Source organism: Tupaia chinensis, unplaced genomic scaffold (genome assembly GCF_000334495.1).
Source record: "Tupaia chinensis unplaced genomic scaffold, TupChi_1.0 Scaffold144276_1, whole genome shotgun sequence".
Taxonomy (NCBI): domain Eukaryota; kingdom Metazoa; phylum Chordata; class Mammalia; order Scandentia; family Tupaiidae; genus Tupaia; species Tupaia belangeri.
In genome coordinates this window covers 881,017-895,517 of record NW_006204133.1, presented here as the reverse complement: position 1 = coordinate 895,517, position 14,501 = coordinate 881,017, and the positions used below count along the sequence as shown (strand labels likewise).

The following is a 14,501-nucleotide window of genomic DNA, read 5'->3' as shown; positions in this document are numbered from 1 at the left end:
CAGGATTGGTACCTGGAGCCATAGCTACCCCTTCTTGCGGAGAGGTAGAAGTCTTATTTCTTTATTTCTGTATTTTTTCAGTTGATACAAGCAATTGTGCTTACGCTAAATAATTCAGACGTTACAGAAATACATGATTTAGGTGAACATTTCCAGGTTGGCTCTGTGGCTTGTTGGTTAAGGCAGCTGGATCTCCCCACTTGACTGACTACATGGTTCGAGTCCCAGACCTGGAGGCTTGTGAGACATACCAGGCACATGTGTATGGGTGCCCAGAATCCGGAACAGAGGGAGAAATGGATGAGAAGGGATTGCAACATGCTGTGCCCCAGAGGGGTCGCTTTCTCCTCTCCTTCAATGTGTCTCTCTGTCTCTTTGGCGAGTGCATGCACCTTGCAGCAAAAATAAGAAAGTGAAAGTAGGCCTTGATGCTACCCTCAGAAATGATGCTCGCTCGTAGCTTGATATGGATTCTCCCAGATTTTTCTTCCTAGAAAAAGCACATTGTTTTTCTGTTTCAGACAAAGCTGGAATCACAGAGCACCGACTGTCTTATAGCTAGCCTGTGTTTATTAATTGTGTTGTGACGAGTTTCCCTGTTACCACACAGAATCCTATCCATCTCTCTTCAGAGACTGGCTAGTCCTTCACTGGGTAGATGTACAAATGTGAATTTCACCTCCTCCTGTTAGGTTGAGTTGGGTTATGTTTTCTTTTTTGATATTGTAAATAATGCTGTGGTTAACACTGTTTTTCATGATTCTTGTCGATCTCTCTCAGAGCATTTTTTAGACTAGAGACTACTAAGTGGAGGACATGAACTTCTAACATCTGGCTCATTGCTGATTGCCCTTCAAAAAGTTTTCCTGATTTGGGAACCAGCAGTTAGCGTAATGGCTATGTCGCTGGACTCCCACGTAGTCGACCGCGGTTCGTGTCCCGGACCCGGTGGCTTAAAACTCACGCCGGGCGCGTGTGTGCGCGTGCCCAAGATCCCGAGAGGAGAATGGAGGAGAAGGGATTGTGGCGTGGCCATCCCCCCTGGGGGGGGATTTCTCGCTTTCTGTCTCTATGTCTCTCTCTGTCTGTCTGGCAAGCACACGCTGCCTATAGCGAAAATCTCTCCAAAAAAAAAAAAAGTTTTCCTGATTTAAAGTTCATATCATATTCTTCCTTTATTTGATGGGTGGTGGCTTTATGTAGCTCGATGTTAATCCTTTATCTATTACATAAATTGCATTTACTTTACTCCTGACAATGGCCTATCTTTTCTCTTTTGCTTTTGTTTTCTTTCTGTTGAAGAATTGAGTACTGATGTCTTAACTTTTATTTCTGAACCTTTTATCAAATAGACATCTAAAGTCTTTATATGGTAAAATCTTCAAATATGAGGGACTTCAAAAAGTTGGTGGAAGCTAGGCACAGCGGCACATGCCTGAAATCTCAGCTCGTAGGCTAAGGCTAAGGCTAAGGCAGGGTGATTGCACTCAGGGCCAGTCAGGCAACATAGTGAGACCCTTTTTTTTTTTTTTTTTTTTTAATACATTTGTTTAAAGGGGAGTTTGAGGGGCCTGCAGGTGGTGTGGTGGTTAAGGGCACTGGACTCCCACATGACTGACTACAGTTTGAGTCCTGGACCTGGCGGCTTGCTTTCTTAAGTTTTCTATCTCACTCTGTCCCTCTCTGATCAAATTAAAAATAAACAAATACATAAAATAAAGTTTAATGAAATGATTCTTTAAAAAATTTTTAAAAATATAAAACCTAAAAATGGGGGAGGGTGGAGACCCTGTCTGTTTATTTTTTATTTTTATTTTGGAGAAATTTTTGCTGTAGGGTGCGTGTGCTTGCTGGAGAGACAGAGAGACAGAAAGCAAGAAATTACCCCCTGGAGGGGGTGTGGCCACACCACAATCCCTTCTCTGTTTTCCTGGGATCTCAGGCATGCACGCCCACGTGCCTGGTGTGAGTTTAAAGCTACCAGGTCCAGGACTTAAACTGCGATTGGCCATGTGGGAGTCCAGCAACATAACCGCTATGCCATCTGCTAGTCCCAAATCCCTTTCTCTGCTTAAAAAGAAAAAATAGAATCAAAGTACAATTTTTTTTTCCCCCACTATAGGGCGCGTGCACTTGCCAGACAGAGAGAGACATAGAGACAGAAAGCGAGAAATCACCCCCCGGGGGGGTGGTCACGCCGCAATCCCTTCTCCTCCATTCTCTCGGGATCTTGGGCACGCACGCACACGCGCCTGGCGTGAGTTTTAAGTCCCCGGGTTCGGGACGCAAACCACGGTCGACTACATGGGAGTCCAGCGACATAGCCATTACGCCAACTGCTGGTTCCCAAAGTACAATTTTATTTTGATGCAAAAAATTTTTGAAATCCTTCTTTGGCAAAGGCCTGTTCTGTCTATGCCTGCTTCCCTTGACACTTGCCTCGTCTACCTGTAGGACACATCTATCTCCCTCCATAAACTTGTAATGAAAAAAAAAAAAAAGGAAAACCCATGCATAATTTGTCTTTTTTTTTTTTTTTTATTAGTTCACATTTTCCATGAACCTTTTGAAAACCCTGCATAGGTCCCTTTATGGCTCCACGGTTTTGTGTCTTAGGAAAGCTAGTCCTGTGGCCAGCCAGTAGTGTGGCGGTCGAGGGGGCTGGATCCACATGGCCAGTGCGTGATTAGAGTCCCAGACCTGGCAGTCTGAGAACACTCTAGACACATGTGTCTGTAATTTCAAAAGGAGGGGCAAATGGAGAAGAAGGGGTTGTGGTGTTACCATTCCTCATGGGGGTTGCTTTCTCACTTTTTCTCTCTTTTGCTCTGTCTCTGCAAAGTACACATACCCTCTTGCAAAACTGAAAAACACGAAATTTTTTTTTTTTTTTTTAGTTTATTTCACCCTTTCATATCATGAGAGAGACAGGAAGGCCAGCACCCTCAAGAGAGTCTCGCCATGATTGCCTCTCCCCGGTCTTTTTCAACCAGCTAGGACCACAGGCACGTGTGTGTATAGGCCAACTTGGGAACTGAACCTCAGTCTTCCTGTGGCTTCCAGCATTGCAGAGCATTGTACTGCCACTGTGCTATCACACTGGGCGCCGTGGCTTTTTTTCTTTTTCTTTTTTCCTAATTTTGCTATAGGGAATGTGCGTTCCCTAGAGAGGGAGAGAGGGACAGTGAGAAGTCACCCCCTTAGGGGATGATCATGCCACAATCCCTTCTCCATTCTCCTCTCGGGACTCTGGGCATGGGCATACACGTGGCCAGCGTGACTTCCCAGCCGCCAAGCCTAACACACTGCTGTTGGCCATGTGGGAATCCAGCCCCTTAATCACTCTGCCACCTGCTGGCCCCGTGGCTTCTTTTCAAGCTGCTTGGTCCAGGTCTCGAACTGCCCAGTTGGCCATGTGGGATTCAGACACCTCAACCACCATAGTAATGATTATTGCTTACCACGAGCTATAGACGGATCTATAGCCTTGATCTGTCTGTTCCCACAGTCGCTTTACATTATTGTTTAATAACACAGATCCTTAAGGTAAGGAAGTATAGGTGCTGGTTTTGGTTTGCTAAGGTTATTTTCCTTTTTCTTGATAAGAAAAATACATTTTGGATTTTTCTCCCTTGCCCTTTTAGAATCAAATGAAATGAATGAACATAACAAACATTTCCCTTTTTTCTCCATATTTTTGTCACATTTTTTGCCACAGGGTACTTGCACTTACCAGAGAGAGGGGAGTGAGAAATCACCTCTCAGAGGGATGGCCACACCACAATCCCTTCCCTGTTCTCCTCTTAGGATTTTGGGCACACACGCACACATGCCTGTCATGTTTTACAAGCTGCTGGGCCTAGGACTCGAACCTCACAGTCAGCCCTGTGGCATCCTGCTTCTTAACCATCATATCTCCTGTTGGCCCCTAAACACTTCATTTCCTATATCAAAATATCTGCATTCTAGATTTAGCAGTTTATTTAGTATGTCCTATTCTTTTTTCTTTTTACACATTCCTAATTTATCTTTATTATGCATAAAAGGAAACAAGATCCTATCAAAGAGAACAGAAAGAACAAATAAAAGTTTCAAAGGAAAAGCATGCGTTCTCTCAATTTGTTTTTTCTTTCTAAATTTTTTAAAAATGTCGAATATGCCAAAAGGGTGCATGTTCTCACCAGAGAGAAACAGACAGAGAGAGGAGAGAGAGAGAGCAGGGGTGTGGTTGCTCTGCAATCTCTTGTTCTCCACTTCATCCTGTTGGCATTTTGGGCATGCATGGACTTGTGCCTGGTGTGTTTGTTAAGCCACTGGGGCTGGGATTCGAATCACACTGTCGGCCATGTAGAATCCAGCTTCCCAACCACTAAGCCACCATTGACTCTTGATTTGCTTTTAGTTAGGATTTTGTTCTCAAATTTATGAATAGGGTTGGCCTATAGTTTTCTTCCCCTTCACCTCCTACTTTGGTGCATGTATGTATCTTTTCCTTGTCTAGTTGTGTGAAAAGTGTACTTTAACCCTTGTAGAATTAGACAGGAAGTGGTTTTTTCTCCCTCATACTCTAAAACAAACTACACAGAAATGTGTGTTCCATGATGATTTGATGGACGTGACTACAAAGCCACATGGGCCTGTTTTTAAGCCATCTTCAGCTTTGCGTCATGATGCCACAGCAGTGCACAGCTGGAACTCAGAGCCTTGCCACGCGATACCTTCCTCCTAGGTGGAGCCTCCTCAGCCTACTACAGTGCGGGCAGGGGGTGGGGGGGTGCTGGTTAGTATGGAGAAAGAGTAGAGGTCATGGGAATTCTTTTCTTGGCTAATCTGAGGCACAGAATCAAGGTCAGGCCTTCTACCGATGGTGTTGATGCTTGGGATTGTTTTTTGTTGTCAAATGCATGTGTAGTTACTAGGAGGGGTCTTGTGTTTCTTTTCTAACAAGCAAGGGGTGGGACTGGATTAAGGCTTGCTGACTTGAACGTTTCTAGTCATCACCTCTGTGTTCAGACAGCTACACGGTATATCGAAGGAAGAGCACTGGGCCATGGGTGAGGCCTGCTTTCAGCTAGCCGTGTAATCCTGGACCAGTCCCCTAACCTCTCTGGGCTTTGATTTTCTTATGTAATCCAGAGAGGAAATAGCCTTAGGTCAGTAGTCGTTGCGTGGTGGGGTCTATAGGGGCTCACAATCTTCTCAGGCTTTGTAAACGTGAATTTTTATGTGCTGTCAGCCAACCACCCAACATTTTTTTTTTTTTAGTATAGGCAGATTTTTAAAAATTATTTGTTTAATTTTATTTATTCATTCATTTTTAAAAATTTGACCAGAGAGAGACAGAGAAAGAAAAAGTGAGAAAGCAAACCACCAGGTCCGGGACTCGAAACATGGTCTGTCATGTGGGAGTGTCCAGCGCCTTAACCACCATGCCACCTGCTGGTCCCCAACCACCCATTTTTGAGATTTATGAGGCAGTTGGAAATTTGAACACTGAGTAGTTGCTGATATTAAGGAATTGTTAACCTTTTTATATGTGATGATGGTATTGTTTAAGTTTTAAAAAACAACCTTTTTTTTTGAGGGGGGGTTACATACTGTAGTATTTATGGTTGGAATGCATTTAAAAAGGAAAAAAGGTATTAAGTACAGCTAGATTTCCTTAGGTCTGTGCAAGTACTTAATGATTTGTTTTGTTTCTGGTACAGCTTAGCAAATGCTACATGCATCCCTTTTGAGAATGGGCCATTGTGACCTCCTCACAGCTGATAAGCTTCAGGGAGGAGGCGAGGGACAGAGGTGTCCTGTGTCCTGGATCCAGATCCTGGGGTGGGCTTCCTGCCTTGTTTACGAGATCTTTTTCTCTGTCTTGCTGGCTGTACCTGACTGTGTCATCCTGGCAGTCAGCCCCTGGGCAAGGGGCTCCTTTTCAGCTGTATTTCTAATTGGGACAGAGTGACCATCTGTGCACAGCCCTACCTTTGGGCAGGGAGAGCTTCTGGGAGGTGTGTCTTTTGTGGTTTTGATGTCAGACTCTTCTTCATTCTTCCCCTCCTGTACCCTTCATCTTATTTCCTTTGCTAAATTCTCAGAGACTTCTTAGGAGTTTCTCAGGGGTAAAGTCTGTGAAAGCGGGGAAAGCCTTGGTGAAAAGAGGCCACCTCTCCTTCCCTTGCATCTTTCTACCCAGGCTGCAGGGATCGACCATTTGTGGCATCCACATACCTACAAAATGTCTTAAGACCTAAAATATGGTATTGTCAGAAGAATTATGGAAATCTTCCTTCAGTTCTCTCACTCCTAACAACTCACCCATGGCCTTTTCTCTGCATTCCCTTCCTGTCCTCATACATAGTAACGACCTTTGTACAAAGTTGAGCATATATTGTACTCATGTGTTTTTGAAGTTATCTCACTGGATCCTCACAATGACCCTGGGAGGAAGGTGCTGTCATCTGCATTTTACAGGTGAAGAAAAGGAAGCTCGGAGAGTATAAGTCACTTGGCCCCAGAGTGGGAAAGTGAGCCTCTGACTCCAGAGTCCATATTCTGTTAACCGCTGGGCTCCTAAAACATGTCCTTGTGCATTGAGCTTCCTCCCTATCGGGAGTTGCTTCTCTGGAATAAATTCTCCAGGGTGGGAGGGCCTGAATATGGTGTCCCAGTAAAGCTCTGACCCTTGTTCACTACCTCTCCTACCACAGCGCCTGCCTCCAGCGCCTTGAAGATGCAGCACGATACATCCTCCTGACCAGGGTGGTGACAGCTGCCTCGTGGTGGTCCTGCAGAGCTGTCCACTTGTTCGCAGACCTCTTTAGGATGGTCGTTTTGCCTCTGCCCACTGTCTTCTGAGTTGGGCCTTTGGGTCTTGTGAAACCCTTAGGCTAGGTGACGCGACACCAGTGAGGGAAGCATCGTGCTCCAAGGTCTGCAAGTTTGGTTCCTAATACCTGAGCCTCTTCAACAGATCTGGCCATGCAGGGGTCAGAAGCACTTCTTCCCCTGTGCCAGCCATGATGTGACCCAGGTGTCGGCGTGGGACTGGTCACTGCATTTGATGAAGGAGTTTCCATCTGCAAGTCTGGGCTGCCCGTGTGCCCAGATGGAAGAAATGTCTACATGGTCTAGGCTGCAGGAGTAAGGACGGAGAACCCTTTGCTGGCCAGAAGTGCTTGTTCTGGATATCACCGTTGCCTTCTCTGGGCAGCCATGCAACTCCCACATCGGATACTGAGCAGCCTGCTGAGATCTGAAACCTGGGAACTCCCATTTCCATCCGTTTCATCACAAAAGCAAAGAGAACTGTGATCTTTTAACCCCTTCGGCTTCTCTAGATTTGAGAAGCAGCCGTTGCCAGGAAGTGAAGGCTGCCCTTCTCTTTGTCACCATTCTTTGAGCAGTTCCTATGTCCTGAGAGACTAGAGGTCAGAAAGGCTGACAGAGGTACGGAACAGCGAAGGAAGTGGCTTGAAGGACATGTCAGTAGGCCTTGTGGTGAAAAGAAGTTGGGCTTGGGGCTCTGTATCTGGCAGAACTGGTGGAAAGACATAATAGAGGGAAAAACCCCAGCCCCTGCAAGACCTACCTCCAGTGGCTGGACTGAAGCAGAGGCAGCGAGCTCAGATGACGTAGCAGCTGTCCCAGGAAGCCTCGGGCATCAGCACGCTGAAGGCCATGGTTTACTGTTTCTGTTCCAGGAGACTTTGTCTTCTTTCTTAGAAGCGGGAAGGTTCTTGACAGTGACTCTACTGTGCAGAGCTGTTGGTACCAGCCTGAGCTCTTCAAGTGGTGAGCCCTGGAGAAGGTCACTGAAGACAGGGTTTTGAGTACATTGTTTGCAAAGATAGTTCGAGGTTTGGCTTCCAGAGCAGGTTCCCTTCCCTTCCATACTTAGAATGCTTTCAGTCAAGGTGATAGAGCAATCTAAGTGTGACTCTCCTCAGGTAGAGAGGGCCCACAATATGGCTTGAATTCTAATCTGGGATCCTGATCCACTATACAGTGAATATCCACCCCAGGCCAACTGTGTTCAGTCCAAGAGCCTCACCTCATCCTGAGTGACAGGCAGGAGCGCACAGTGTGCAGGAACCTAAGCTCCACCCCCTAGTGAATAAATAAAGACTTAGAGATGAATGAATGAGTTCATTCCAACCTCCAAATTATTTGTGCACATGTATCCAAGGGGACCTTCTAACCTTTAGATGCCAGGTCCCTACAGCTGGCATTGGATCCTCTGGGTGGAGGCCAGTGTTCTGGTAGATTGCTTCCAGAACAGGTTGGGGTGCTGGATAGGGAGACACGTGAGAAAAGAGTGGAGAAGGTACCCTGGACACCTGGCCTTCCTTCCCTCGTCTCCTGCAGACCCGGTCTCAGCAATATTCACACAGAATTAACCTGCATTGTTGCATTAGCTGGTAGGTCATTGCTTCCTGAAATTCAAGAGGCATTTAGTAAATTTGAGAAGGTTATGAAATGCAAAAGAGGCATCCAGGACTCAGGGATTTGATAGCTTTATGGGAAGGATCATAATAAGCAAAAGAGCAGAGGACAGCTAGACTGCGAGGTTATGTGAAGCTTTTAGGAATCATTTAGGGCATGCAGAGGGACCTGAACAACCCGTTTGTGATTTCAGACAGCAGCCTAGACAGTCCTGGAGGGACTGCTCCTGGAAGATGCTGGCCTGGTATGTGCTGGGGCCAAAGAAAAAACTAATAATACATCTTGCCTTTGTGGTGAATCCCAGCCTGTGGCCGTGGTGACTTTCTGAGGCTGGGGGTATATGCCTTGAAGAACTCTAAAGCTGGGGAAGGGAAACTGAGAACAATTCCTCACCTTAGAGTGCCAGGTTAACGGGGGAAGTGGTGGAGGTCTGTCTAGTCGTGTTTCCTAGTGCTCTTCACAAACCGTGTTCTCAGAATGCGGAAGGAAGCTTTACTCCACCTATTTCATGGCACCTGGAGTCCACCAGCTCAGAAGTGATACGGTTGGTAGAAAATGTAGATCAAGAAGGCTTTAAATTCTTGGGTGACAGGTGTGTATTGGTACTCTCTGGACTATGCCCTCCATGGGCTTTGAGAAGAGATCAGTGAGGGAGGAAGACCTTCCAAGTCTTAGTCCCACCATTGGAACAGTCTCGGGCTGGCTGGGTTATAGAGCTGAGCCACGGTGGTGGTTCTGTTCTTACCTTAGCAAAAACAATAAAAAACAAGAAACCTTTGGATTGCTTTAGCTTGTTTTGTTTTCTGTTGACTTCTCACTTTTGTTCTGGGAATCACTCGGCGAAGTAGGTACAGAAAATTTACCTAAGATATTGCACTGCCTTTGATCACCTCACTGTTACCAGGACTTACGAAGTGGGTACTGTCCTTACTTTCTTACAGATGAGGAACTGAGGCACAGAGAAATCCACACAGCAGGAGGTGGCAGAAGCAGGACTGGAACCCAAGCAGTCTGATGTCGTGTCTTTCAACTCTGCAGTTGTTGGGGTTCTGAAATGGGAGCCCAGAAGGGACATTAGCCTAGGAGGTGGAGAGGTGGTGGCTTGGCCTACATGGGACCCCTTCAGTTTACTTTCTAGCAGGCCAAAAGTGAGTCCTACCGCTATGGTGGGCTCTTGGCTGGGGCTGAGTCAGTGGTTGGGAATTCCTTTGCATAACGTACAGCTCCACCCCCTAGTGAATAAATAAAGACTTAGGGATGAATAAATGAGTTCATTCCAACCTCCAGATTAATTGTGCACATGTATCCAAGGGGACCTTCTAACCTTTAAATGCCAGGTCCCTACAGCTGGCATTGGACCCTCTGCGTGGAGGCCAGTGTTCTGGTAGATTTCTTCCAGTGTCCAGTCCACCCAGGGGCATATCATCACCATCCTTAGTAGAGACCAGCCTGCTCCTTCCCTCCCTGTCTTTGTAAAGTCACACTGACTCAGGTGAGTCAGATGGAATGAGGTGAGGATTAGGTGGTTTAAGTGATCACTGTCTTACAGGAGTGGAGGGACAGCCACAGCAGAGTAGATACAAGTCTTTTTTTTTTTTGTAGAGGTTTTTGCTACAGGACGCATGCGCTCGCCAGACAGAGACAGAGAGAGAGGAAGCGAGAAATCACCCCCCCTAGGGGGGATGGCCACACTATAATCCCTTCTCCATTCTCCTCTCGGGATCTTGGGCACACACGCACATGCGTCCAGCGTGAGTTTAAGCCGCTGGTCCGGGACTCGAACCAGTCAACTACATGGGAGTCCAGCAACAGCCATTACACTAACTGCTGGTCCCAGTACAAGTCTTTGTTACCTTTTCATCTTTTCTTATTTGGGGAGATTTTTGCTATAGGGGATGTGTGCTCGCTGGAGAGAGAGACAGAGAGATAGAAAGTGAGAAATCACTCCCCAGGGGATGACCACACTGCAAACCTTTCTCCAGTCTCCTCTTGATACCTTGGGGACATTGGCCTGGCGTGAGGGTTGAGCCACTAGGTCTGGAACTCAAACCGCAGTCGACTGCGTGGGAGTCCAGCAACATAACCATTACGCCATCTGCTGGTCCCGACCTTTTCATCTTTTCTAAACATGTTTTAGTCAGGATTGGTGGTTTTAAGAAGCAGAAATCCATTCACTACCGAAATACTGCTTTAGAAACAAATCTTTCAGTGGCCATTCCTATAGACAGCCTTGCAGTTTCTGCTGTGTGCATCGTGACTTCAGCTATCTTGGACTCGCTGGGGACCAGTTTGAATCCTGTCCTCATAGGGTTACTTTACAGCTATGGAGCTCTTGATAGATGACTGGTCTCTCTCTCTCTCTCCCTCTCTCTTCTCGCCCCCTCCCTACCTCTCTCTCTCAGTTCAAATTCTGAAGATAGAAACCTGATTTATTCCTACTTAGGGGTTGGTTCTTTTCTCTTCCTACACAGTCCAGTAATAGTATCTAGAAGTCGTTTTGTTCGTAGTAATTACTTTAAATCCTTGTAGAAGGATTTATTTTTTTTTAAATCTGTTGAGCGGTTTCAGTATGTGTGTGTTTAACTTGCAGTGAATTTTAGTAGAGGGAGACCAGCTCACATGTCACTGAGTTTTCCCCGGCGCATTCGTCTTATGACTGGGTACAAAATCAAACCAGGAAGTGAGAGTGGTGCAGCGCCTGTGTATAGTTCTCTGCCGTTTTATCCTGTAACCACAATCGAGATGCAGAACGGTTCTCAGCACAAAGGTCTCATGCTACTTCCCACCCCTCTCCCCCACTGTTCCTAACCCCATCAACCACTAATCTCTTTGGCATCTCTGTAAATAAATGACATAAATGACCTCCTGTAGCACTTGTCCTTTTGAGTCTTTTTTTCCCCTCAGTATAATTCCCTTGATGTCTGTCTCAGCCGTTCTACATACCAGTTTATGACTGCGGAGTGGGATTCCATGCGATGGTAACCATTCATCTAGTGAGGGACATCTTAATTATTTAGCTCAGGGCAATTACTGATAAAGCTGCTGTGAGCAATCACGTGTAGGCTTTTATGTGAGTGTAGGTTTTCATTTCTGTGGGATAAATACCTAGAAGTGTGATGACTAAGTCATTTGGTAAGTTCACTGTTTTTTAAGAAACTGCCCAAGTGTTTTCCAGAGTAGTGCCATTTTACATTTCCATCAGCAGGGTATCAGAGACCCAGTTTCTCTGCGCCTTCAGCAGCAGTTAATACGGTTTCCTTTTTCACTTTAGCTATTCCAACAGGTGTGAGTGAGATCTCATTATGGCCACGTACATTTGTTGGGATTGTCTATGGTGGACTATGTTGTATATACATACGGGCACGTGAAGAGAGTGTGTATTTTGCTGCATTTGGGTTCAGTGTTCCGTACATATCGATAAAATTCTCTTGGTTCGTGATGTCATCAAGTTCTTATATGTCCTTCTGATTTTTCGTCAGGTTCTAGCAGTTGTTGAGCAAGTGGTGTTGAAATTTCTAGCTGTATTTGTGGAATTGGTTTTTTCTCCTTTTCTGTCAGTTTTTGCTTCAGATATTTTGCAGTTCTGTTAATTAGTGTATACACAGTTAGGAGTGCTGTCTTTTATCATTATGTAATGTCCTCTGGTTCTGGTCATTTTCTTTGCCGTGAAGTTTACTTTGACATTAATATAGCTCCTCCTTTCTTTTTTATTAATGTGATCACACAAATGTGATACGTAGATTTTTACTCTGTTTTTTATTTAACTTTATTTATTTGATTTGACTAGATTGAGAGAGAGAAAATGAGAAAACCACCAGGTCTAGGTCTTGAACCGCAGCTGGCCATGTGGGAGTCCAGTGCTTTTAATCACCATGCCACCTGTCAGCCCCTAGTTTCACTCTTTTGCTTGCTGCTTACCCAGTTCTTTATATGTGAAGTGAGTTTGTTTTTGTTTTTAAGAGAGAGGTTTTTAATTTTTGCTATAGGGCACATGCGTTCTCTGGAAAGACAGAAAGCAAGAAATCAACTCCCCAGCGGGGGTGGCCACACTACAGTCCCTTTTCCTCCGTTCTCTCGGGATCTTGGGGATGCACACACGTGCACCCAGCATGATGCATTTCAAGCCGCCAGGTCCAGGACTCAAACTGTGGTCGACTATATGGGAGTCCAGTGATATAACCATTATACCATCTGCTGGTACCAAAGTGAGTTTCTTGTAGATGGCGTATAGCATGGTTTTTTTTCTCCTCTGTGTCTCTCTTTCTCCTTAGTTGCCAGAGTGTGTACGTTTGCCAGAGAGAGGGAGAAAGCATCCCCAATGAGCGTGGTCATGCCGCAATCCCTTCTCCGTTTCTTTATCACTGAGATGTGGGGCAAGCACACACACAGTGCTGGGCTTGTTTTCTAGGCCACAGGAGACAGGATTCAAACAGCGGTCAGCCATGTGGGATCTGGCTTCCTTAACTACTATGAGGCCAGCCTGGTCTGCCAACTTGTCTCTTAAGTGGTATTTCCATTACATATAATTATAGAAATGTTAGGGTCGTGTCAGCCATTTTCGTTGTGTGTGTGTGTTTTCTTTTTTCCATCTTCAAGTGAGTTACTTGAACATATTTTTTATATACAGTTTTGATTTGTCCGAAGTACTTTTGTATCCCTCTTTCTCTTTTTTAAAGTAGGACCTTGCCATGTTATGATCCTGCCTCAGCTTCCCGTCTGGGACTACAGACACGAGCCATGACTCGCAGCTCTTTTCTAGTCAGGGTCTTGCTGTTTTGCCCAAGTTGGACCCCAGCTTACAGTCCTGCGTCAGCTACCCCCAGTTGTGGGTTCACAGGCTTATGCCACTGCCTCCAGCCTGTAGGTCGGCCCAGGACGTGGGCCCAGGCCTCATGTCATCCCAGCCTGCACCACAGCTGGGCACCCTGGGTATCTCTGTGTCATTGATTTAGGGGCTGCTCTTCAGCGTCTCCTAGATAGAATTTATCACAGCTCACTTGCACTCCTATTCTCCTCTTCCACTTCTAGTCTAATTGCCAGTATATCTTGAGAACCGTGCTAGTTCATGTCACGACTTGTACTTCTAACATAATTAAGAAAATTTGAGAAGTGAAGTATTTTTACCCTGTTCGTTATTTTCCCTTCCTTCCTGAATGTTCCAAGATTCCTTCCTTTTTTTTTTTTTCTCCTAATTTGCCAAAGGGCTCTTGCTAGAGAGACAGAGGGAGAGAGCATCTTCAAGTGGGGCGTGGTCACGCCACAATCCTTTCTCACCCATTTCTCCATCCTTTTCTGATTTAGGGAGCACACGCACACACCCAGGGTTTTCAAGCTGCCAGAACTGGGACTCAAACCACACATTCTGCCATGTGGGGTCTAGCTCCCTTAACCCACAGGTGACCCTAGATTCCTTTTATTCTTACCTTCTGTTTAGAGAACATCCTTTAGCAATTCTAGAGAAGGTCAGCTGGTAACTATTTATTTTTGCTACAAGGTCACCCGGGAGAGGGAGAGAAGGAAGGTGAGAGAGCACCTCCCTGTGGAGGGTGGCCATGCTGCAATCCCTTCTCAATCTCTCCTTTCAGGATTTTGGGCACATATGCACACACATGCATTAGGCATGTTTTTCAGGCTGCCAGGTCCAGGACTTGAACTGTGTAGTTGGGCATGGAAAATCCAGCCACTCAGCCACCATGCCACTGGCTGGTGCAGTAGCTTTTAAAATTTTTCTTTGTTGGGACCAGCAGGTGGCATAGAGGTTAAGGTGTTGGACACTCCCACATGGCTGACCACAGTTCAAGTCCCAGACCTGGTGGCTTGCTTTCTCACTCTCTTTCTCTCTCTGTTTTTCTCTCTGATCAAATTTAAATGAATAAGTAAAATTAAGTAATTCTAAAAAATATTTTTTCTTTGAGAATATTATAATTTCTTCTTTATTAATGAAGAATATTTTTTCAGAGGTATAACATTTTGAGTTGACCATTTTTTTCCATTCAGAATTTTGAAAAATATCTACTTCCTTAGTCTGTGATAAAAATTCACTATAATTTAAATTCTTTTTC

The 14,501-nt window shown here is 45.4% G+C and overlaps 1 protein-coding gene across 6 annotated transcripts in view; it reads left to right on the top strand.

The window, feature by feature from the left end:
• The window catches only part of KANSL3 (KAT8 regulatory NSL complex subunit 3), a 55,135-nt gene extending 45,907 nt beyond the window's left edge, over positions 1 to 9,228 (top strand). For all 6 annotated transcript variants that reach the window (XM_027767554.1, XM_027767553.1, XM_014583428.2 and 3 more), the window contains one exon: positions 6,705 to 9,228. In XM_027767554.1, coding sequence (XP_027623355.1) covers positions 6,705 to 6,725 — 21 coding nt within the window. In that variant the 3' untranslated portion in view covers positions 6,726 to 9,228. The remainder of the gene's footprint in view (positions 1 to 6,704) is intronic.
• Positions 9,229 to 14,501: the final 5,273 nt, after the last annotated feature.